Source organism: Lissotriton helveticus, chromosome 1_1, assembly GCF_964261635.1.
Source record: "Lissotriton helveticus chromosome 1_1, aLisHel1.1, whole genome shotgun sequence".
NCBI classification, from domain to species: Eukaryota; Metazoa; Chordata; class Amphibia; order Caudata; family Salamandridae; genus Lissotriton; species Lissotriton helveticus.
Window position 1 is genome coordinate 1,944,941,377 of NC_136057.1, and position 26,322 is coordinate 1,944,967,698.

A 26,322-nucleotide genomic window follows, 5' to 3' on the forward strand; every position below is an offset into this window, starting at 1 on the left:
GAGCCCTGATGCCCTGGACGAGAAACCGCTGCTGCTGCAGGGTTAAATGAGATAGCAGTAAAAAGAGGCCCACAAATACCGGAATTTAGACACAAAAAATGATGTTTATAGACCATACTACACAAAACGATGCCTTTTTGGTCTAAAATGTATCTCTATTGCGCAAAAAAGGCACCAACTAAAAAGACCTATTTTAGAGGAATGCAGGTGACTGAATGAAGGGAAAACAGCCTCTAACATGCATCAATTACAACCCAATGCCTTTACCATGCATGTCCTCTACCACGCATGTTTTTACAATACATGCCTTTACAACGAAGTAGGAAGTATATATAAGGTATGTGTGTATATAAGGTAAGTGTGTGTGTGTGTGTGTATATATATATATATATATATATATATATACACACATATACTTGATGATGAAGGATCACAAGAAAACAACAGCCAGCCAGGGCAAAAATCTGGATCCCAAAGGATACAATGAGTCACAAAGAAATAAAATATCCAAGAAAGAAGTGAAGAAGTGACTCAAACAGATAGATTCACCAAAGAACAAAAATATATTTCTGTTTGAGTCACTTCTTTCTTGGATATATATATACAGCAAGAACAAGATGAGAGCCATTTTAAACCTCCTTCCATGTTCGTTCCTCAATCACCTTGGGACGCCATTGATGCCTTCTCGGAAGCCATAACCATGGAGTTGGTTAAGCAGAGAAAGGACACCAAAATGAAATCTTACAATATTACGGAAGCACAGGAAAGAGCACTAAAAGATCTTATGAATAACCAGAAAATCGTCATAAAACCCTCTGATAAAGGGGGAAATGTCGTGCTGATGACAAGAGACTACTACTGTCAGGAAGCATTGAGACAACTCTCTGACCCCAAGTACTATTCCATCACCACCAGAAATGAGTATGATGCAAGTGTCAGAGAGTACGATGATCTGGTGCTTAAATGGTACAATCTCAAAATGCTAAGTAAGGATGAACATATTTTCCTACGTAGCAACAATCCCATGGTACCAACCTTTTATCATTTACCCAAGCTACATAAAGATAAAATCCACCCACAGGGCCGTCCAATTGTAGCTTCCATCAATGGACTGACTGAAAATATGTCTAGATTCGTGGACAATTTTATCTTTCCACTGGTCTTGGAATTAAAGTCTTATATTCAAGACACTAAGGACTTCTTGAGCAAAGTTGACATGATGAAGTGGGAGTCGGACTATCTGTTCCTGGTGATGGACATCACCAGTCTCTATACGATCATCGACCACAGTCATGGCTTGGCTGCTATCGAACATTATCTGGGCAAACGCCAAATACGTTTTGCACATCATAACGTTATGTTGATGGAATTTGTGCAGTTTTGCTTAGTTAACAAAATTTTTTTGTTTGAAGACAAATTCTACCGACAGATCTCCGGTACGGCGATGGGCACTTGCTTTGCTCCCAGCTACGCAAACTTGTTCGTTGGCTGGTGGGAGGAGCAGGTGCCCAGGAGCTGGAAGGAAGGCCAGGATAGCGGCAGGGTGGTACACTGGTACCGCTACATTGATGACTTATTCATCGTGTGGCAGGGCACCAGAGATATGGCAGAAAAGTATATTACATCTCTCAACGATAACATCTATAATATTCATCTCTCTGGTACTATTAGTGGGGTGGCAGCCAACTATTTAGACCTTAGAGTATATGTTGAGGATAGCCATGTCCAGACCTCGCTGTACCGCAAGGAAACAGCGGGTAATTCTATTCTGTATGCCAAAAGTGGACACCCACTGAAGCTAATCAAGAGTATCCCATATGGGGAACTCTTAAGGTTGAAGAGGAACAGTACCCAAGACCGGGAATTCGAAGCGGCTGCTTCGGATTGCCTGGCACGCTTTCGCTCAAGAGGTTATGAAGAGCAACTTTTGCAGAGTACTCTCACTAAAGTTCGGAAGATCTCTAGAAATGACTTACTTAGAGCTAAACCCAAGGAGAGTGGGACCCCCAGAAAAGACATCTTTAGGATGATTACACCATATTCCCAGGGGGCGGACAAACTTAAAGCTCTAATGCGTAAAAACTGGCATATATTACAGACTGATGAAGTATTGAGGGAAGATCTTCCACCACATCCACTGGTAACCTTTAGCAAGGTCAGGTCTCTAGGAGATATGTTGGTACATAGCCACTTGGAGGTGCCCTCTGCTCAAGTTAACACCTTAAGAGCCATGAGTGGTTTCTTTCCTTGTGGCAAATGCAAGGCATGTGCCAACAGTCGAAGGGTACTTCATTATGATATTCCAGACGCAGGCAGAACTAACAAAATCCAGAAATTCATCACGTGCAGTACCATCTATGCCGTGTACTGCCTTGTGTGCCCGTGTGGCTTACGCTACATTGGGAGCACCATCAACCAACTGAAGTTGAGGGTGCTGGAGCATATGAGGGCAATCGACAAAGTCGATCCCTCATACCCAGTGGCGCGACACTTTGCGGAATATCATAACAAAGATCGTAGCAAATTGCAGTTTTTTGGTCTAGATCATGTACCACATAATCCACGTGGTGGCGATAGACTCAGGAGGCTACGACGCCTTGAGTCAAGGTACATCATCGACCTGCCCACCAAATACCCGAAAGGTATGAACAGCGGGGAAGAGATGGCAGTACATCTGGGGAAGTAATTACTACTATTATTACTATTATCATCGATGGCTATATGCCAAATGCCATACTAGGCCGACTGTGCACCTAGAAATATGGTAATCACGTTAATCGTATGTATATACCTATTTATTGCATTAAGCCTCGACTTTGATAGATATATTGCCACTCATTATTGAATCTATGGGTCTTCATGATTTGAGTACTTACTTTGTTTTCCTGCTGAACGGAGATTTCATCTGTGTTTGAAGCTGATATTGTATAGACCTTTTTCACCTTCTCTTTCCGCTCTAGTTTCTTAGCTGAAAATTTGACCAGGAATTGTATTATGTTTTGCTGTAATTTTTTCTTTGCCTCTTGGATTTGTGTTCTTTATTCTGTTGTTTCGGTGGGAGGACAGCCTTCATTGTATGTGGGGTATTTCGTAGCTTGCAATCTTAAGTATATTTAATAATTTAAGAAAGATTAAATTAAATTAACTTTGACAGTCATGTTATGAAATATGCTGAACACTACTCTGTAGTTGTATATGCTACAATTTTGTTTGCCAGTAGGTACTCATACTGTTAGGGACATAAGCCGATCCACGGCTTTATCGCTTTTGTGACCCTTCTGTCTTGAAAAGTCCGATTTTCGGAAATATATAACCCATTTCAAGATGGCGCCCACCGTGGTGCTAGAAAGGGCAAGTCCCTTGTTGTTGTTTACCGTTTCTGGCAAAAGTGCATTTAAAGTTCTGAACTGCATGGTACCGGTGAGAAAACACCGAGGAAGGCAACCGCCGAAACGTTTGTTTTTTGCTGTTAATAAACGCTGTGTCTAGTAAACTGCCGGAGTGCTGCTTTCATCTTATCGTATGATAAGGTTCCTGTGAGCGTCATATATATATATATATATATATATATATATATATATATATATATATATATATATATATACTTCACAGGGTGGGACCAACAACCCCTCTGTATATATATATCACACAAAAGAGTTCTAAAGAAGCGTACACTCAGGAAGTCATAGTGCAGTGCAGGTTTAATCAATCCGGGTACGCTTTCCGACTGCAAACAGTCTTGATCACACACTGTTCGCAATCAAACCGCATAACTGGACTGATTAAACCTGTACTGCACTGTGACTTCCTGAGTGTGCGCTTCTTTTCGAATCTTTTATGTGGTATTGATGACCAGCAAGCTTCAACTAGGCTCAGATTTCACTCGTACAAAACCAAAGAAATTCAGCGGTTATAGTTACCCAAGCTAACTATAACTTAAACAAGACCAATGCTCTGCTTATGACCTCACATATCACTCATGACATGGTCAGTGACATTACTGATGGCATCTCAAATTGACATCATCCAGTGAGTGTATTGCAAGAGTTTATGAGTGTTAAACATATATACTAAGGTACTACAAAAAATTAATATCGTATACTAGGTGTACTACTAATGAGTGATATTACTTCTAACATATATTATATGAGTGGTTGTTTGACTGTGTGTATCCATGTGCGAGTACATGTCTGAGGGGTTCAAAAGGTGTGTGATTGGGTGTATGTGTGAATGAGTGGCTGAATTGGTGTGTGGGGGGCTGATTAAGTGAGTGATGTGCTGAATGGGTGAGTGTGTAGGTTTGTCAGAGTCTGTATAGGTGAGTGAGTGTGGGTGTGAGTGACTTAATGGGTGAGTGTGTAAATGTGACAGTGGGTGAGTGTCTGCTTGTGTCAGTGACTGAGGGATGAGTTGGTGCATGCGTTAGTATTTGTATGAGTAAGTGAGTGGGTGTATGAGGGACTATGGGTGAGTGAGTAGGTGTGTGAGTAGCTGCAGGGGTGAATGACTCAGTGTGTGAGTGGCTGTATGAATGTATGAATGGGTGTGTAAGTGTCTGCATGACTGGATGTGTGAGTGGCTAGATTGGTCAGTGAGTAGGTGCATGAGTAGCTGTATCGGTGAGTTAGTGGCTGTGTGAGTGGCTGTATGGGTGAATGGCTCTATGGATCAGTGAGTGGGTGAGTGCTTGTATGGGTCTATGAAAGGGCATGTGAGTGGTTGTGTGGGAGTGGGTGTATGAGACGTTCTATGGGGTATGAGTGGTTCTGTAGATGATGTCATCACTGATGACATCATTTGAGATGTCATCGGTGAGGTCACTGACCATGTCATGAGTAATGTAATATTTGAGTTCATAAGGAGTACATTGCATTGGCTTTAGTTATAGTTAGCTCAGGTAACTTTAACTGCTGAATTTCTATGGTTTTGTACAAGTGAAATCTGAGCATAACTATAACGTCCCTGTTACCTTTGGTTTCTTCAGTGAATCTATAAGGTTTGTTTTTAAATTATATTTCCTAACTATAACGTTCCTGTAACCTTTTTTTTCAGGGAATTTCTAAGGTTTTTAAATTGTATTTTCTAACTACTATGTCCCTGTAACCTTTGTTTTTTTTCAGTGAATTGCTCATTTGAATTTTTTTTTTATTTACTAACTGTAACTTGTAAACTTTGATAATGCGTGTGTGAGATACATTGAACTATAGTTCTACAGTAGAGTTGTCTGTAGAAGGAGAAGCTGAACTGGAGTATGGGTTCCTTGAACACATGAAGTTGTGTGGTAACCTTACTTTTGGATAGTTTTCAATTGCCCAACATATAGATCAGCTAAAGAAGTTTAAAAAAAGAGTACGCTCCAAACAACCGGTACATATACATTGCTTGAGCTTTAACAGCATAGAAAGGTACAATAGAAGACACAGAGAAATCGCAAGTCATTGCAAATAACTTTGGATTATGGAGCATCATAATACCTTCTTTTTCGATTTGAAGACATTGCATCTGAAGATATTGCTTGACCCGTCTCTGGCAATGTAGCTAAAAATCTTAAGATCCTGAGAGTCATGTGACACATAGAATATTCTGTGGATGAACATAAAAAAGCAGTTATCATTTTGGCTTTAGGGGCAAACACTTTATTTTTATATATAGATATATACTTTTTTATTATTAGTTACTTTATTCTGCTTTATAAAAAACATAAAAACATTACAAAACATAGAGAACAAAATAGAAAAAAGAAAATGATACACAATGCAACAGGAACCATTAACAAACTTTTCTCAAATACTTCTTTTAAAAACCTCAATAACATTCAAACAAAGAAATGTTTCTACTTCTATTAAAGTGGCAATCCAATATGTTAACTCGTATTTCTTCACCAAATCATTTGTTTTCAAATCATTCAGCAGCTGGTAGTTAAGGAGTACATGAATAGTCTTAGTGTTGACCTTTTTACAAAGTTAATATTTTACACTTTTGCTGGAAACTCCTAATGAAACTTCCTCCATTGCCAAAACCTGCACCATGTTAAGGTGAAATTTCATAGCCAACATTCACACAGGGCCATCAAAATTCTTAGACATTCCGTCGAGGAGCACCTTCAAACAATTGCATTTACCCTGGTCTTCCCTGCAGACTGTTTAAACATTTTTATCTAAAATTGCAGCATCTTGACAAACCTCCCAAAATGATCTTTTTTTTATAACACAATCTTTTCTGGCCCTGCATATCTTGAGTTCATATCCAGATGAAAGGATGGTTCCTCAGATATAGCAAGCTAAGAATTCTGGGAAGCGTGCATCTGCTTCCAAATATCTATTTATGGCAAGGTTTAGAATGAATTTAGTTTCCTTTAACAACAGTTTTACAGCTAACACTTGAAATGCATATGCTCTGCGTCTAGTGGTTACATCCAGAAATCTCCTTTGAAATACAAGTTTTCTATTTGATTGCAGACCATAGGTGGTGCCTACCAATTTCAGCTTCTCTTTCCACTTGTAGTATCAGTGAGAGGACATACTACGCACATCATGTTTTTTTATACTCCAAGTATTGACTTTCGGGCTTCAGTGCATTGATTTCATAGTGATGTTTTACACCCCGGTGGAGGAGGAATTGAAGGATGAGCAGTGCCTAACAAATGTTTTAATACTTCTGACCCTCTAGAGCTTCTCTTTGTGCTTGAACCTCTACATAATAATGTTTACAAAATGTATGAAGTGAAGATCAAGTTGCCGCTGTACAAATGTCATTAAAGGAAATACTTCCCATAAATGCTAGCTTTGCTCCTTTTCTCCTTGAAAGTAAGCCTTAGAGCAGATCTCTAAAGGTTTGTTGGCAAATGCATGAGAACGCTACATGGATGGTACAATTCATCATGCTATAGCACCCTTGGTGACTAAGGTATCTTATACTTGTAGGTGTATGTGCTGCAAACACTGTTGTATCTCTGACTTTTAGGTCTGGTGTTAGCCAACATCCTCTGATTTGACTAAAATTATATGTAGAATATACTCATTTATATGGCTTTCAGGCAGCCCTCTTCATCCATTGATCTATTCGGTCATTAAAACGTTTTCCACCCGCTACAGCACACAACATGGATCAGAGGGTCAGCCCACTTTACTCATTTGTTAACGTCACTATGAGTGAGTGCATTCTGCTCTTCAAACTAGGAGTACATCGGCACACAAAGTACTTCTAGTTAGGGGAGGGGTCTGAACGCCGCGCAAAATGGCTGCATTTTGACGAGCTCTGTGACAATGAATAACTTTTATTAGAAAAGCATGAATCGCATTCCAGCAAGAACAATGAATTCCTCCTCATCAGATGTTGGTAAGGGATCCTGGATGTTTATATGTGACCACTTTCAAGACAATGCACTTTAATACCAGTGAATCTTTCTCCTTGAGAGAGCGGCCGACATATTAAGAGTGTGCTCGCAAAGATTATGACTGTTCAGTTATATTTGATGCAGATTTTAGGGCTCATTTAATGCTCCACGTGAACACCATGAAGGCACGCACTGCATTTGTACTTAAATTGCTTACTCCCAACTCCTTAAAATACAGTTGTTAGTCAAGAGCTTAGCAGCCATTTTCATTACACTTACCTGGGAAGCATCTTTCTAAGAAATTCTATTGTGAACTACTGTGGTTTGTACTTAAGATGTTACTGCTGAATGTTCAAGATTTCAATTCACTGCTCAAAAAAGGACATTTACAAATCACTAAATGGATACTAACTAATACAATGTTTGCCCTTCTGACTACTAATAGAGCAATAATACTGCAATTTTAACATGGAGTCTAAAATCTAATGAGTGACTGGAAACCTTTTTGTCAAGATACTTATGCAATACTTATTTTGCCTTATCGCATTATTTTAGGAGTTTTACTTTAAGTAGTATGATAACATATCATCTGTGATTTTTTTCTCCATTATTAGTTGAGGAGTATCTAAACGCCATATATGGGGAACATTTTTTTTGAACTGACTAACAATATTGATAATCGCAAGTCTCCAAATATAGCGATCCATTCAACAAACTTACAGATTCCTAAATTGAATACTATGGAGGACAATACTACTCAGAAGTTAGACTGTGAGAATTTGGTGATTTCTAAAATCTTTGCTGCTAACAAAGCATATGTCACAGAAACAATTAATAAAAGACAAAAGAAAGGCCCACCATCTCCGGTCAAATTCTCTACCTTGGTGTCAAATTAAATTTTTCTGGAGGAAATCAGAGCACTGAAATCATACACGGAAGAAACTAATAAGAGATTGCAGAGATTGTCATGCATATACTGCCTCAGGCAGGACGATACCTGGACACCATCATCATCGGCCTAACAAGAGGATTTACAAACCAAGACCTTAGACGCAGAATGGAAATTTTTCTGCACTTAGAACGGAGAGCTCTCCCTAAAATATAAGCTCTGATTTATACATTTTAAATTCCTACATAAACTTTACTACACACCTGACAAACTGCATAAGCTAGGCCTCATTGATGGGGTAAGATGCCAAAAATGTATTACAACAACTGGTGACTTTCTGCCCAGGGGTGCAGACCTCTAGGAAGGAGGTGGGACGAAGTATAGCTAATCTAATTGCCGTACTAGTGAGGCTCACCCCTTTAGTGGTGTTACTGGGCCACATTAACACCTCCCTGTAGCGAATAGGAAATGGACTTCAATGTTGCTAGTACTTGCCAAGCATAGAGTGCTCATTAAATGGGGTTGAGGTCGGGGGCCAAAAAACACGAATTGGCTATGTGACATAGCATACTATATTGGGAAAATGACAAACTACTGGGAACTTCTGCCTCTGAACTCACTCATCAAAGGATATCTAGACACCAGTGGTACAATACCTTCTACAAACCCTGATGAACGATACGACTGGAGAGACCGAATCTGTGTGAATCCGAGTCACGGACAGTGGTGTGGTCATGGGCCAGAGACAAAACAGCAACATAAAGTTGCAGTTGGTCGGAGCAGATTTGTGACCAGGTGAGTGATGGGTGCTCTAAGATGCAACGTCTGTGCCCTTGGGTCATTCCACATGCCAAAAACTGAGATATGCCATATTGTGTAACAGAATATATGCTACAATCATACTGGTATCTGTTGAAGTTGACTGTAAAACCTTTTTTTGTTTTACTTGCAGGTATTAGAAGCTAAATGGTGTTTTATGGATACAAGAGTAACAGAAGTGGAAAAAAGAGTCCATGACCTGCAAGATGTTCCAGTCAGCGTGGACAATCTACAAAGTAGAAGACATAAAAAACATGATGAAGACCTTGAAAATCAAAATCATATAAATGACTTCTGAATTCATAAAGGAAGGTAATGCAAGAACTACACTGGCTTTTTAAAACTATTTTATTCAAAACATTTTGGATTTATCAGCTTCCCTTCTCCTAACATACAAATATTTCACAGACTTGGCCCAGAGACAGACACCAGATCCGGAGAAACTATAATTCTGTTTTATAGAACATCCTGATCACCTTAAAGCTCAAAATGCAGCATAACCGAGAAGCAGGTGACATGGTCTAGTAAAAAATCAGACATGGATGTGGAATTCCTATAGCCCGACGCCCAGGACGTATTGTTTGGGGTCAAGGGCAACAAGTTTTAATGTGTATTTTGTCCTTGGGACAAGTAGGCCTAACCCTTTACAGCACAAACTTTTTGGCTGCTAGTTTACAGTAAAATATTATGGATCAGGGAAGAGCAATGTCTGCAGTTAAGATAATATTTGTGTCCATGTGTTAATGCTGTTTAAACTTGTATTTATGGTTCATTAATGCAAAACCTTTATTATTAGGGTGAGCGCTCTAAGTAAATGTTGTAAGCTCGGACTGTACTACTGACAGTGGTTCCAGTATAAAAATGTGTAGACACGATTTCAAAGTTTAGCAATATGAGGCTATGTATAATGCTCCCAGAATGATCTCTGATTAGATGCAAATATTTGCAGAGGCTTGAAAGCAGGCTTATGGAGTCTTTGCTTTGAAAATGAAATGTTCACCAAAAACTGCAAGAAGGGAAATAAACATTTGGCTAAACTACTGTCAAATTTGAAGTACCATTTGTTTGCAACATCATTTAGTAAAATGTGATGATGTATGCTAGTATATCCCAAAGATATTCATAATGGAAAATCAGTGTAACCAGTTTCAATAAGATTGTGGGAAACATAAAAATAAACATGCATTAGCAAAGCCAGCAGGGCTGAAATGGATGGTCACCATTTGGTTTTGTCAATGTTTGACTTGGTTTGGCATGGTTTTTGTAAAACGAAATTGGTGTGGGAGCTGTCGGGTCCTCACCATTATAACAAACATTGGCAAAAGCAAAAATAGTTTTTGGCCTCAAAAAGCACACATTGCCACAGTAGTTCCTGGCACTGAACAAAGCTACTTTGTGTGCCGATATGTTCCTTGTGAAAGAGCAGAATGCTGTCACTCACAGTTAAGCCAGCTGATAGACACAGAGAGCGAGACAGAATTTTAATAAATTTGAAAGACCATGGTTAGCGCCAGACCTAATTAGGGACCCAATTGTTAAAGAAAGTATCAAAAGTGCACCCATGGTATATGTCCTTTTATTAAGTGCAGATATACAACTTACATAAATTCATAAATAGTTACAGAAGTAGGCCATGAAATAGTATTCCTTGAAAATATTTGTGAACTGCATTTTAGCATGAGCAAATATGCATGTGTAGATTTGCTCATGCGAAAATCTGAGTGTTTGCAAGTTCACTTTCCTTCCAACCACTTTTTACCCAACCCTGGAAGAAGTTTCACATCTGCCATGGTCAGTAGTTAAGTTCCAACCTTTCTCAGTATGGGAAAAGATTACAGAAGAGTTGGTGAAAATCTTTATAACATGCAAGTTAGTAGGTTTGCACAGACTCAAAATGGCATTCCAACCCTGGAACTATTGCTTACCACTAATTTCAGCCCCAGTAAGTAGATCTGCGGATACATGGCAACATAAGGGAATGGATATTATTCAAACCCTACTATGGTATGAGCCTAGCATAATCAGAGAGGCTACATCAGAGATCTTATATAATGAGATTGCTGCCATAATGTGTTGCTGTATTACATGGCACAGAAGGGACAAGTGGATTTTGTTACAGGACAAGTAGATTTGTGAAGCAACCTGCCCCATGGACAAGTAGATATTTTATTAAATTCCACTCCCCTGAACAGAAATCTTTTCCCAGGATGTAGTCAAGGTGATGGCTGATAGGTTGAAAGAATTCTTGGATTTAGGAGCACAACTAAAATCTCTTAATCCCAGATTTGGATTAATACACTCATGGCACTTTGAAATCACCTACAAAAATAAGACTATTACTTATGAAAACCATACAAAGCTCAGAAAATAAGACTATTACTTATGAAAACCATGCAAAGCTCAGAAAATGTCTTTATGATCGTAGTGTAGAGTCGGCGATATCTTGTACTTTGGTGTATTGTTAACATAACTTCAGCCATTTACTTGTTGTTTAAAACTTTTGCATGTTAATTTAATTAACCAATTTTCTTTATTTACACAGGTGTGTTTCCTTTTTGTTCAATATTTTTCCTATGTTATCCTTATATGTACGGTGTCTTAGTTGTAAGGAGTGAAGATGCACCATCTATCTCCTTTATTATCTCTCGTCCCCTCAGCATTTTATACACCTGGGCATGTCTTTCAGTTGTCATTTGTATGACTTGTACCATCTTTGTTCTACTTTCTTCTTTTTTTCTTTCCTTTTTCCTATCTTTGAGTGTCCCTTCCTTTATGTATGGCATCAATCTAATCCTGATATAAGAAAGTATACTTTCTTTTCCCTCCCACCCCATTCACAGTTCCAAACTGATTATCTATTCATGAATTAAAGTTTAAGTCAAACACTGCTTAATGTGGGAATTGGTAGTATTATCATTTCAGATGATGCTCCTGAAATTATAGATTTTGATTTAGACCCCTATCACCCTCATCCAAAAAGGTGGAGATTTAATAATGCATTGATTGTTTATTTAATGTAAAATTTCAACATTTAATAGACAAACATTTTAATCTCAATACTTCTCAGGATACCTCTTTACCTATTACTGGGAACTCCTTAAAACAGCTGTATGATGTATTATTATTTAATAATCAGGTGACAAATGTGAATAGAGAAAGAATAAAGTAAGCATCTTAGCAACATTAAAAAAAGTGATTATGTTATCAATCGAAATCAGGGAATTTGTTAAATGAACCTGTGAAAGCTAAAACATTTTAATAAGATTTCTACAGAAAATTCACCTTTCTATTTGTTGTTTGAAAACTATAGGTATGGTAGTAGTAAAAAAAAATCAGGGAAACTATTAGCAAATTATTTAAAAAATAGATAAGAACGTACAAAATAAAATCAGTAATAAATGATAAATAGAGGTCCCATTTTAAGTCTAATTATATTTTAGATCACTTCTTTTCAATTTATAAAGAAATAAATACCCTGGAACATACCTTCAGATAGAAAGATGAGACATTTTTATTTACAATCTGTTGGAAATTGGGTTTCTTGCTACCTTGGGGTGTAAACCCTCTTCAAGCAGCAACCACAATCCTAGTCAGGGTAAGCCATCAGCAAAACATCAAATTAACCACTGCTCTCCCTCTTGGTATCTTGGCACAGAGCAGTCAGGTTTAACTCAGAGGCAATGTGTATTTATGCAATACTTCAAACAGTAAAACAGCTAAAACACTGCACAAAAGGAGCCCGTAAAAGGTTTAGATGTAATTTGTAATAAATAAAACAAGACCAAATTGACAAAAATCCAATTAGTGGAATTGTAGATATTACATTTAAAAGATTCTAGTGAAAAGAACACCAAAATGCACAACGCGCCACCTGTGGATATCTGGTCGCGCCGGACAGAGACAAAGTCACACTTTTAGGCCAACCACGATGGAGCGCTAGCAGGCTACAGGGACCCAGTTATGCCCACTGAACAAAGTACCTTAAATCCTGCTTGTGGAGAGTTGCAAGGATCCGCATCGAAGATGCGCTGCGCAGTTGAAGCGACGCATCAGTGCCAACTTGCGGCGAGGCCGAGGTGTGAAGTCGTATTGCATTGTCCGCGAAGATCCCGTTGATGGGACTTGGAATACGAAGTCCAGCATGGGGGATGCTATATGCAGTCGGGGGCAATCCATTGATTCCGAAGAGCTGTGAGGCTGCAATGCTAAGTCCGGCATCGTCATCAATGCTGCCGCCAAAGAGAGATGCAAGGGCCTGTGCCGAAGATGCATCGCACAGTGGCAGGTCCGAAGGTGATGCAGGCTGCAGCGGAGATGCAAGTCTTTGCAACTGGTCCAATCCACACAGCAGCGTCAATGCTTCTGTTCTGCTCGGCGATGTGCCGCTCAGCAGAGGAGATGCGTCAGTTTCTGCTGGATCCACAGGGCCTGGCAAGCACCTTAGGCCCACTTCCAAAGGTCCATGACTGGGGTGGAAGCACGTGGCAGGGTAGACTCATAGATGGCAGAGTCCAGGTGCAGAAGCAGATACAGGGTTGTTGGAAGCATATTATGTCCCTGAGGCTTCAGATTAGGATGCCAGCCAACTAGCACTTGGAATCACTCTGGGTTCAATAGATGCACGTCCAGCCCTTCTTACCCAGGTAAGAGGGCAGCAGGTCAACACAGAAAAGCAATAGTCCAGCAAAGTGCAGTCCAGCTGAGTGGCAGTCTTACAGCAGTCCTTCTTCCAGGTAGAGTATCCAAAGCTTCAAAAGTGTACAGAAGAGTTAGTGACTGAGGCCCCTTCTTATACCCTGGTGCCCTGGCTCTGGAAGGTGGGAAACACTTCTAGACATTGTCTTTGAAGTGCAGGGAATTCCCTACCTGCCCTGTCCTGGCTCCAAGCTGGCTGAAGAAACAATGCAGGGTTGTTAGGCCCTTTGTGTGGAGACAGGACGCAGTGCATTCAGGTGTGAGTGAGGCTGGGTCCAGCTCCTCACTCCCATCCTGCCAGTGATGGCTCACCCAGTCACACCTAAGCTGCCATTGTGTGTGGCTTTCTAGGAGGAATACACAAGCCCAACTGCCAACTACACCGAGCCATGTGACCAGAGAGAGGCTGCAGGCACCAAATGGTTAAGGCAAGAGAATGACAACTTTCTAAAAGTGGCATTTTCAGGAATTTAAAATCTGACCTTACCATAATATAGGATTTTAAATTAGGATTCTGGAGACACCAAACTTGAACGGGTTATCTCTTCCCATTTGGAAATGACACTTATAAAAAGTAATATGGCTACTCCAATGTTATACTATGGGAAAGACAGGCCTTGCAATAGTGATAAATGGCTTTAAGAGTTTTTCACTGCCAGGACATGTAAAACTTAAAAGTACATGTCCTACTTTTTAAATACACTGCACCGTTCCCTCTCTGCTGTCCAGGGCATACCCTAGGTGGTAACATATGTATTAAAAAGAAAGGTTCAGCCCTGCAAAAGGTTTATTTTGCCAGGTCAAAACGGCAGTTTAAGCAGCAGGCAAAGGCTCTGCAATAGCAGGCCTGAGCCATGTTTAAAAGGCTACTTAAGTGGGTGACACAACAAGTGCTGCAGGCCCACTAGTAGCATTTAAGTATCAGACCCTGGCACATGTAGTGCACATTACTAGGGACCAATGTTCCCTCTAATTTGGTTCTTCTGTATGCGGCAGTGTAAGGTCAATATTCGCTGCAACCAAGGCTTTGTGCGCCAGTAACGAGACCGCACATGTGGGTGCAGTGCCAAATATCATTCCAAACGTTTGCTTAAAAAAGTGAAAACACAGTGCATTTCCTCACATACAGATCCACGTGAACAGGGTTAAGGCAGGTTTCAAACCATCCCACATAGCAATTTGAAACCTTGGCAGCTATGTTGCTGCATTTCTTTTCTTAATAGAGCTGAGCTGAGGGGTGATTGTGTGCATTTGTTAAAGTTTTCATGTTAATTTCACCTCATGGCGGGCGCTGTGATTAACATGAAAACTTTAACAAATGCACACAATCACCCCGCAGCTCAGCTCTATTAAGAAAAGAAATGTAGTAACATAGCTGCCAAGGTTTCAAATTAGTCACGCATGCATTAGTCACGCATTCTAGCGCCCCTCTGACAATACTGCGATTGAGGCATACTGCCAATAAGGAAGCACCAGCACGCTAAAATTGTCTAACATATATGAGCATGCAACTGCGCCTTCAAATTTAAAATGCTATGCGTCAGAGATAGAATATTCATGAACAGCGCTGAGAAGGCAGGCCAGAGTTTAACAGATCAATTAGCTGTGCCCCAATCAGCCTTCCAGTGAGTCTACTCTGGGGGTACCAGCCATCACCTTGGTGATCCATGGGGCTGGTCTTGCCTACTGTTTTCCCACAATCACACCACCCTTTTGGTGAACAGAAGCACACACATGCATCGTAGATTGGACACACTTGTGGGTGGTAGCTTTGTTTTTCCATCCTACACCTGCCAGCAGAGAAGTAACATTAACTGAGCATTTTGCGCAGGATGTTATAGTTATACAGCCTGCTGGGCCCTTTCCCTCCTAAACCCCCGCGTCAGCCTGAACAGAGATTGTTGACAAAACAGTCAACTTCTCAGCCCCTGCCATGCACTCTGGACATGTGTACTTCCGTGATCCGGAGGCACAGTATTTGTCTTGTCACTTGATGCCGGGACTTGATTGTAGTCAGAGCGGCACACGTGTTTAAGTGCGACCGGCAGAGGTAGGAGGCATTTTTTAAAACAAGCTTATAATCCATATTTTCAAACATTCAGTTTGTATGATCTGGGTTTGAAGCAATAATTGCTTATCTACTTCAAAACACTTTGCTTTGGAAATAATCTGCTTTGCAAAACTTTTTGAATCATCGCTGTTTAACTAGTGTCACTGTCAATGAACCTTGCTTTACCTCCCAAAAAGAAAACATTTTTTCTTGGAAAATGGACTTCGTGAGATTCAGGTCATTACCCAACCCTTAACTCAGCTACCACCTTCTCCCCAAAGATGGGGCGCCGCAGTCATACTGCCTTGTCACACGGTAGTTGCTGCTGAGGGCACATCATGTCAGGGCTCAAGAATTTGTTTTTCAGGGAATGGGAATGGCAATTCCAAGTGTAGGTGATTCAGGGCCCCAAGAGTAAAAAGTAGAGCTTTTCATTAGAATACTATGCATGCTGCACAGAGAAGGGAATTAAACATCTTTCAGCAATGGAATGAAAATGCAGCTCTGCCGGGGTTTGCTTCCCTCACTGCCAAACAAACTATGTCCATTGGATTCCCTTTCTTTTCCGGCTCCAAGCACAAACATTTTTTGTAGTGACTCTGTCCAATCATGTTGATTCACCTCATGCACTCTAGCTCAGCCATTCTAGTAGCAAGATGATCATTAACCCTCAAAGTAGTCTGCTTGCTTCATGAAAGCACCACACATGCAGTGGTCGAAGTAGGCGTGATAGGCAGGGCACAGCGTGCCCCTACTTCTTTAATTTAAAAGATTCCGTTCCCCTGCTTTTTTATTTTAAATATGCGTCCCAGGACGGCAGAAATAGCCAAGGCCCACACAGCCGCTGGCAAAAGCACTCCCTGATTTTTTAATAATGAGTGTAAAAGCGTTAAGGTAACCATGTTGTTCCTACTTACATTTCACATGCTTTACTTAAACTTGCATTCCCTATGAGTGTTTGCTTTTTCCAGGATGTTGTAACTGTTTTTAGGGCTCGGCCTACGCATCACGAAGTGGGCGGAGCTTCGAGCTCCTAATGTTAAAGGAAAAAAAGGTATCTCTAGGGCTCTGGCCAGACACATTCCTTAGTGTTTTCTGGCATCTGCCTAGTGATTCGTCTTCGCTGTGCTGTGTATTTTGTAGCGATGACGTGATAGGCTGTAAGTAATTTACGCGTGCCCGATGTGGCATATTCTGTGCGAGAACGAGCACGGCAGAGTGATTAATCTTAATTAGGAGCTGTCAGAGTGCCCGTGTAATGCAATCCAGATGGTGCGAGCGCGTTCACCATTGCATTGCATGTATCATGCGCGCGTTTAACATTTACCTTTCGCGCACGGCAGTCCATTCAAGTTTACTCGGCTAATTTCAATGTTTGAATAGCTGAAATGCTTTTACCGAAATTTAAAATGTTTGTTTGGAATAAAAGGTTTACAGTTTTCAGCTAGCTTGCACGTCCTTGTTTGAACACGGAATGTAAAGCGAGTTTGTTTTAGAGCACTGATGTGAGGTGATACTTCAGGGTCGACGTGGTGGGTGCTTCGGGCTGGCTTGCCAGTTTGTTTATTTAAGTGGCTGACATGGTAAGTGGAATAACGAGGGAAGAGCATGGTACCAGCTGTATATTTGACTGTCACTCTTAGCTGCGATAAAAATAAGTGGGAAAGTGCAATTTCGGATGATATTGAACATTCAACTCATTTCAACGGGTGGCGAGTTCAGTAAGAGGTAAAGAGTGCGATTTTCATGGCGGTGCAGAGTGGCGGTGCAGAGTGGCGGTGCCGAGTGGCAGTGCAGAGTGCAGAGTGGCGGTGCAGAGTGGCGGTGCAGTGCAGAGTGGCGGTGCAGAGTGGCGGTGCAGAGAGGCGGTGCAGAGTGGCGGTGCAGAGTGGCGGTGCAGAGTGCAGAGTGGCGGTGCAGAGTGGCGGTGCAGAGTGGCAGTGCAGAGTGCAGCGTGGCGGTGCAGAGTGGCGGTGCAGAGTGCAGAGTGGCGGTGGTGCAGAGTGGCAGTGCAGAGTGGTGGTGCAGAGTGGCGGTGCAGAGTGGCGGTGCAGAGTGGTGGTGCAGAGTGGTGGTGCAGAGTGGCGGTGCGGTGGTGCAGAGTGGCAGTGCAGAGTGGTGGTGCAGAGTGGCGGTGCAGAGTGGCGGTGCAGAGTGGTGGTGCAGAGTGGCGGTGCAGAGTGGCGGTGCAGAGTGGCGGTGCGGTGGTGCAGAGTGGCAGTGCAGAGTGGTGGTGCAGAGTGGCGGTGCAGAGTGGCGGTGCAGAGTGGCGGTGCAGAGTGGCAGTGCAGAGTGCAGAGTGGCGGTGCAGAGTGGCGGTGCAGTGGTGCAGAGTGGCGGTGCAGAGTGGAGGTGCAGAGTGGCGGTGCAGAGTGGCGGTGCAGAGTGGCGGTGCAGAGTGGCAGTGCAGAGTGGCGGTGCATAGTGGCGGTGCAGAGTGCAGAGTGGTGGTGCAGAGTGGCGGTGCAGAGTGGCGGTGCGGTGGTGCAGAGTGGCAGTGCAGAGTGGCAGTGCGGCGGTGCAGAGTGGCGGTGCAGAGTGGCGGTGCAGAGTGGCGGTGCAGAGTGGTGGTGCAGAGTGGCAGTGCAGAGTGCCGGTGCAGAGTGCAGAGTGGTGGTGCAGAGTGGCGGTGCAGAGTGGCGGTGCGGCGGTGCAGAGTGGCGGTGCAGAGTGGCAGTGCAGAGTGCAGAGTGGCGGTGCAGAGTGCAGAGTGGTGGTGCAGAGTGGCGGTGCAGAGTGCAGAGTGGCGGTGCAGAGTGGCGGTGCAGAGTGCAGAGTGGCGGTGCAGAGTGGCGGTGCAGAGTGGCGGTGCAGAGTGGCGGTGCAGAGTGGCGGTGCAGAGTGGTGGTGCAGAGTGGTGGTGCAGAGTGCAGAGTGGCGGTGCAGAGTGCAGAGTGGCGGTGCAGAGTGGCGGTGCAGAGTGGCGGTGCAGAGTGCAGAGTGGCGGTGCATAGTGGCGGTGCGGGGTGCAGAGTGGCGGTGCAGAGTGGCGGTGCAGAGTGGCGGTGCAGAGTGGCGGTGCAGAGTGCAGAGTGGCGGTGCGGTGGTGCAGAGTGGCGGTGCAGAGTGGCGGTGCAGAGTGGCGGTGCAGAGTGGCGGTGCAGAGTGCAGAGTGGCGGTGCAGAGTGGCGGTGCAGAGTGCAGAGTGGCGGTGCAGAGTGGCGGTGCAGAGTGCAGAGTGGCGGTGCAGAGTGGCGATGCAGAGTGCAGAGTGGCGGTGCAGAGTGGCGGTGCAGAGTGGCGGTGCAGAGTGGCGGTGCAGAGTGCAGAGTGGCGGTGCAGAGTGGCGGTGCAGAGTGGCGGTGCAGAGTGGCGGTGCAGAGTGGCGGTGCAGAGTGCAGAGTGGCGGTGCAGAGTGGCGGTGCAGAGTGCAGAGTGGCGGTGCTGAGTGGCAGCGCAGAGTGGCGGCGCAGAGTGGCGGCGCAGAGTGGCGGCGCAGAGTGGCGGCGCAGAGTGGCGGCGCAGAGTGGCGGCGCAGAGTGCAGAGTGGCGGTGCAGAGTGGCAGTGCAGAGTGCAGAGTGGTGGTGCAGAGTGGTGGTGCAGAGTGGCGGTGCAGAGTGGCGGTGCAGAGTGGCAGCGCAGAGTGGCAGCGCAGAGTGGTGGCGCAGAGTGGCGGCGCAGAGTGGCGGCGCAGAGTGGCGGCGCAGAGTGGCGGTGCAGAGTGCAGAGTGGCGGTGCAGAGTGGCGGTGCAGAGTGGCGGTGCAGAGTGGCGGTGCAGAGTGCAGAGTGGCGGTGCAGAGTGGCAGTGCAGAGTGGCGGTGCAGAGTGCAGAGTGGCGGTGCAGAGTGGCGGTGCAGAGTGGCGGTGCAGAGTGGCGGTGCAGAGTGGCAGTGCAGAGTGGCGGTGCAGAGTGGCGGTGCAGAGTGGCGGTGCAGAGTGGCGGTGCAGAGTGGCGGTGCATAGTGGCGGTGCAGAGTGCAGAGTGGCGGTGCAGAGTGGCGGTGCAGAGTGGCAGTGCGGTGGTGCAGAGTGGCAGTGCAGAGTGGCAGTGCGGTGGTGCAGAGTGGCGGTGCAGAGTGGCGGTGCAGAGTGGTGGTGCAGAGTGGCGGTGCAGAGTGGCGGTGCAGAGTGGCAGTGCAGAGTGGTAGTGGCGGTGCAGAGTGGCGGTGCAGAGTGGCAGTGCAGAGTGGTAGTGGCGGTGCAGAGTGGCGGTGCAGAGTGGCGGTGCAGAGTGGCGGTGCAGTGCAGCAGAGTGGCGGTGCAGTGCAGCAGAGTGGCGGTGCAGTGGTGCAGAGTGGCAGTGCAGAGTGGCGGTGCAGAGTGGCGGTGCAGAGTGGCGGTGCAGAGTGGCGGTGCAGAGTGGCGGTGCAGAGTGCAGAGTGGCGGTGCAGAGTGGCGGTGCAGAGTGCAGAGTGGCGGTGCAGAGTGCAGAGTGCAGAGTGGCGGTGCAGAGTGGCAGTGCAGAGTGCAGAGTGGCGGTGCAGAGTGGCGGTGCAGAGTGGCAGTGCGGCAGTGCAGAGTGGTGGCGCAGAGTGGCGGCGCAGAGTGGCGGTGCAGAGTGGCGGTGCAGAGTGGCGGTGCAGAGTGGCGGTGCAGGGTGCAGAGTGGCGGTGCAGAGTGGCGGTGCAGAGTGGCGGTGCAGAGTGGCGGTGCAGAGTGGCGGTGCAGAGTGGCAGTGCGGTGGTGCAGAGTGGCAGTGCAAAGTGGCGGTGCAGAGTGGCGGTGCAGAGTGCAGAGTGGCGGTGCAGAGTGGCGGTGCAGAGTGGCGGTGCAGAGTGGCGGTGCAGAGTGGCGGTGCAGAGTGCAGAGTGGCGGTGCAGAGTGGCGGTGCAGAGTGGCAGTGCAGAGTGGTGCAGAGTGGCGGTGCAGAGTGGCGGTGCAGAGTGGCGGTGCAGAGTGGCGGTGCAGAGTGCAGAGTGGTGGTGCAGAGTGGCGGTGCGGTGGTGCAGAGTGGCGGTGCAGAGTGGCGGTGCAGAGTGGCGGTGCAGAGTGGCGGTGCAGTGCAGCAGAGTGGCGGTGCAGTGGTGCAGAGTGGCGGTGCAGTGGTGCAGAGTGGCGGTGCAGAGTGGCGGTGCAGTGGTGCAGAGTGGCGGTGCAGATAGGCGGTGCAGAGTGGCGGTGCAGAGTGGCGGTGCAGAGTGGCGGTGCAGAGTGGCGGTGCAGTGCAGAGTGGCGGTGCAGTGGTGCAGAGTGGCGGTGCAGTGGTGCAGAGTGGCGGTGCAGAGTGCAGAGTGGCGGTGCATAGTGGCGGTGCAGAGTGCAGAGTGGTGGTGCAGAGTGCAGAGTGGTGGTGCAGAGTGGTGGTGCAGAGTGGCGGTGCAGAGTGGCGGTGCAGAGTGGCGGTGCAGAGTGGCAGTGCGGCGGTGCAGAGTGGCGGTGCAGAGTGGCGGTGCAGAGTGGCGGTGCAGAGTGGCGGTGCAGAGTGGCGGTGCGGTGGGGCAGAGTGGCGGTGCAGAGTTGCGGTGGGGCAGAGTGGCGGTGCAGAGTGGCGGTGCAGAGTGCAGAGTGGCGGTGCAGAATGCAGAGTGGCGGTGCAGAGTGCAGAGTGGCGGTGCAGAGTGGCAGTGCAGAGTGGCAGTGCAGAGTGGCGGTGCAGAGTGGCAGTGCAGAGTGGCGGTGCAGAGTGGCGGTGCATAATGGCGGTGCAGAGTGCAGAGTGGTGGTGCAGAATGGCGGTGCAGATTGGCGGTGCAGAGTGGCGGTGCAGAGTGGCGGTGCCGTGGTGCAGAGTGGCAGTGCAGAGTGGCAGTGCGGCGGTGCAGAGTGGCGGTGCAGAGTGGCGGTGCAGAGTGGCGGTGCAGAGTGGCGGTGCAGAGTGGCGGTGCAGTGCAGAGTGGCGGTGCAGTGGTGCAGAGTGTCGGTGCAGAGTGGTGGTGCAGAGTGGCCGTGCAGAGTGGCGGTGCAGAGTGGCAGTGCAGAGTGGCGGAGCGGCGGTGCAGAGTGGCGGTGCAGAGCGGCGGTGCAGAGTGGCGGTGCAGAGTGGCGGTGCAGAGTGGCGGTGCAGAGTGGCGGTGCAAGGTGGCGGTGCAGAGTGGCAGTGCGGTGGTGCAGAGTGGCAGTGCAGAGTGGCGGTGCAGAGTGGCGGTGCAGAGTGGCGGTGCAGAGTGGCGGTGCAGAGTGGCGGTGCAGAGTGCAGAGTGGCGGTGCAGAGTGGCGGTGCAGAGTGGCGGTGCAGAGTGGCGGTGCAGAGTGGTGGTGCAGAGTGGCGGTGCAGAGTGGCGGTGCAGAGTGGCGGTGCAGTGGTTCAGAGTGGCGGTGCAGAGTGGCGGTGCAGTGGTTCAGAGTGGCGGTGCAGAGTGGCGGTGCAGAGTGGCGGTGCAGAGTGGCGGTGCAGAGTGCAGAGTGGCGGTGCAGAGTGGCGGTGCAGAGTGCAGAGTGCAGAGTGGCGGTGCAGAGTGCAGAGTGGCGGTGCAGAGTGCAGAGTGGCGGTGCAGAGTGGCAGTGCAGAGTGCAGAGTGGCGGTGCAGAGTGGCGGTGCAGAGTGGCGGTGCAGAGTGGCGGTGCAGAGTGGCGGTGCAGAGTGCAGAGTGGCGGTGCAGAGTGGCGGTGCAGAGTGGCGGTGCAGAGTGCAGAGTGGCGGTGCAGAGTGCAGATTGGCGGTGCAGAGTGCAGAGTGGCGGTGCAGAGTGCAGAGTGGCGGTGCAGAGTGGCGGTGCAGAGTGGTGGTGCAGAGTGGCGGTGGCGGTGCAGAGTGACGCTGCAGAGTGGCGGTGGCGGTGCAGAGTGGCGGTGCAGAGTGGCGGTGGCGGTGCAGAGTGGCGGTGCAGAGTGGCGGTGCAGAGTGGCGGTGCAGAGTGGCGGTGCAGAGTGGCGGTGCAGAGTGGCAGTGCGGCGGTGCAGAGTGGCAGTGCGGCGGTGCAGAGTGGCAGTGCGGCGGTGCAGAGTGGCGGTGCAGAGTGGTGGTGCAGAGTGCCTAAAACACATTGCCATTTACAATGCCATTATCTCTAACTTAAAACAAACCCGAGCCCTAATGCATTCCTAATGCTTTTTTTTTTTAGGCAGCATATTACTCTAGTCTAATACGTAAATTTGAATTGTGTTGCATCCAGTTGTTTATAACAGGGCACAATTGGGTTGTAGCTGAAGACAGTGCAAGTTTCTCTCAGTGGGGCAGTATGGTGCTCAGTGGAGGAGAGGATGTGGCACTATGGTCAGAGCTGCCGAATTTGGAACTGGGGAACCAGGTTCAGACTTCATGACCAGTCCACCAAACCACTCTCCTCAGGGAGCACATTCCCTTGCTTGACCTTATAAGACCCCGCTATACCTTAGAAGCCCTGGTGTCTTAGCACCAACACGTGGACTAGAGTGGTGGCAATTGTGGGTTAACCTTAAAGGCCTGTCAACCACAATTCATACAGAAGTTCACCGCCAGTCTTGCGGGCAGGCTTATGAGGCAGCACACCTTAGCGTGACAGTGACTGTAACTGAGGTCACAGGGCCCTTGAGCAGGGTGGCTCTAGGGTGGGGCGATCGTACCGGGCGCTGACTTTGGGTGGGGTGTCATGCTTGCAAGTATATTATGTTTCTAAAAGAATTTGCTGCCTCCTTCCTGGCCTCCAACAATTATAGACAACAATAAAAATGTCATGATAACTCTGGCGATTAATGTTCTTCCTAGAGAGAGATGGAGTTTTGTCAGGTAGAAATTTTGACTCATGGAAAGGTAGCGTAGAGGGCTAATTTGCCTGCTGCACAGAACATGTACCATCCAGATCACAAAGTGCACAAAATGTAAACGGGTCAGTGGGTTACTACTTTTGTCAGTGAGATCCTTTTGTTACTTGCAGTTTATAAGTCAAACTCCTAACATAGAACTGTGAGCTATTAACTGTCATCTGAGAGCTGCATGTTTTTTCCCCAGTCTAATTATCCTAATGTTGCAAAAAGGGTTTATTTGAATAGAAATCCATTTTGGTTATGAAAGAGAACCCCTAATCATGATATTATTCTAAATTCAGAGATTGTGTTTCTCCAGACCAATCACTATTAAACTATACTGCCTACTAGTATTGATGTCATGTGACTCCTACACCTTGTAGTCCTTTGTCTTATGTAACATTTCCTATACAGAGATTTACACACATGTGATTAATTGTCTCTGTGTAATGAGTGTGATGTAATGTGCTATGACACCCTACACTGGTATCAGTGGTGCTGTAAATCAAGTTAAATTCATCAGAGCAAGAGTGTGGTTATGGAGACTTGAGAGGCACTGTTAAAGAGTGGTAGTGAGGGATCAGTGGTGGAGGTAGTCATTGGAGGGGCACTGACAAACATTGTCGCACAGGGCTCCACCAGCGCTAAAGTCGGCCCTGCCCTTGAGGCCAGGCCGCTCACTCGTTGGTCACTCCGGTGGCCTTGTTTCAGCAGTAGTAGCTGTAACTCACCAGGGGTCACCAATGCAGGATGTGCACACATTTGAGCTACAAACAATTTATTAGTTAAAATTGTCAAATTATGCAGCAGATGATGCATTATGCGGCAAATATTGCAGAACCAGAATTATATAGAAAACATTAGCAAACTAGGATATTTTGCCATTCATGCTTGGACTGCTCTTGTGGAAAAAGGGAGGAGAAGTGATGATGACAGAAGCCGCTTGGCTTGGAGACAAATGGTTTGTGCCTCCACTTTTAAGCATATTTCACCTGAAAGCACATGCAGTGTTTGTAGGCTTGCTGCATTTCTTCTCTTAATAGAGCGCAGCTGCGGGGTGATTGTGTGCCTTTGTTAACGTTTTCCTGTTAATCTCAGGGCCCGTAATGTGCTGCAATTAACATGAAAACTTGAAAAAAGGCACACAATCCCACCGCAGCACAGCTCTATTAAGAGAAGAAATGCAGCAAGTCTACAAACACAGTGTGTGCTTTCAGGTGATTCTGTAACCACACGCTGTGTTTGGTGCTGCATTTCTTTTGTTTTCTAGAGTGCAGCTGTGGGGCAAAGTGTGTGCTTTTGTTTAAAGTATTCATGTTAATCGCAGCTTGTGACGGGTGCTACAATTAACTCGAATACTTAAACAAAAGCACACAATGAGCCCCGCAGCCGCACTCTAGAAAACAAAAGAAATTTAGCAAGTGCTTCCTCCTTGATCCCACAGACTGCCTCTTCCTCGGCAACCTGGAAATGTCCGTGTTTCGCGTCGCTCGCCATTTAAAAGCGGTGGCGCGAATGATTTCGGGGGATGTGTGGGCGCGCCACACCCACGGCATTGCGTGCTCGAGTTGCGGAGATGTGCGCGCCGGCACGCACGCAACTTAAAGAACACTGCTAGGGATTTATAGTGAATTAAAGATACCAATTGAGTAAATCTAATTTTACCATGTTTTAAGGAGAGAGCACAAGCTCTTTAGCACCTGTTAGCAATGGCACAGAGTCCCATTGCCAACAATAACACATTTAGCAAAAATAGGAGGAGGGAAGGCAAAAGGTTTGAGGGTGACCCTACAGAGAGGGCCAGGTCCAACACTATCGTCAAGAGCCACTAAGTGATGATGTGTTTTTTCCTTTCTAGAAAAGGATACATCAGCTGAAGAAATTAGCAAAGCAGTTAAACTATAAAAAAAAAGGAAAGGACCCATGTTCCGATGGCGTCACAGCTGAGTTTTATTCTCATTTTTCAAAATTATTATCTGCAAACTCCTCCAGTTGTAGTAATATTTCACCGACTCAAATCCATCTCAAGGCACATTCCAAAATGCCATGATGTCTCCTCCCTAAAGATAATAGTAATTTGAAACTCTGTGTAAACCAAAAATGATAAAACATATACAAAATTATAAGTATTCTAGACCAATCGCCTGAGTTATTGTAGATTATAAGATATTTGCAAAGATCCTGGCATTGTGGATTGGCCCTATTTTACCTAAATGTATTAGTGCGGAACAATCCAAATTTGTGAAAGGTCACAATTAATCTATATAATACTAGAGTCTTCTTTTTTTTTTTTTCAAAAAACTTTATTTGAGCAAGCATAGAAAAATACAAGAATGGGCCTACAACCTCACGGGCTGGCCGCTAATAATAAGGCACAAGGAAATAAATAGAAATGTACTCCCGTGGTCAGGCACAAATCAAGTACCAAGCATTACTCCAAACATATCACAGAGCATATTGATTTTCTGTTTTATACATAAACAAAACAAACACTAAAAAAGGCGAATGCATAGTAATCAAGGTCAGCCCAAAGAACGGAGGGGATGGTCAGCAATCAGGAGAACATAACAAGAGCCCTGAGACTCTAATAAGGTTGGGGGGGGGGGGGAGCAGCGGGGAGAACCGGAAATGCACAAGACAGTATGAAAAGGTTCTGGGAACGCTCGCCTAGGGAGATAGAGTAACATCAGTAGTGCCAACAAGGGGAGGGGTACAGATATCCCCACGATATTCATTCCACTGGCCCCAAATCTTCGTCCACGCCCTGGGTCTGCCCCTGGCCACATATACAGTCTTCTCACGAAACATGGACCAGTCCATGTTGTCCTCCCATTTTGAGACCTCAGGGGGTCTGGATGCGCCCCAGAGTTGCGCAATATCCCGTTTTGCAATCATGTAACCCAAGGTAGCCCATCTGGTCTGGGCTACA

The 26,322-nt window shown here is 46.0% G+C and overlaps 1 protein-coding gene across 4 annotated transcripts in view; it reads right to left on the minus strand.

Moving 5' to 3' along the window:
- The window catches only part of NOS1AP (nitric oxide synthase 1 adaptor protein), a 1,240,081-nt gene that overhangs the window by 348,119 nt on the left and 865,640 nt on the right, over window positions 1-26,322 (minus strand). For all 4 annotated transcript variants that reach the window (XM_078643785.1, XM_078643775.1, XM_078643807.1 and 1 more), the window contains exon 5: window positions 5,475-5,583. In XM_078643785.1, coding sequence (XP_078499911.1) covers window positions 5,475-5,583 — 109 coding nt within the window. The remainder of the gene's footprint in view (window positions 1-5,474; window positions 5,584-26,322) is intronic.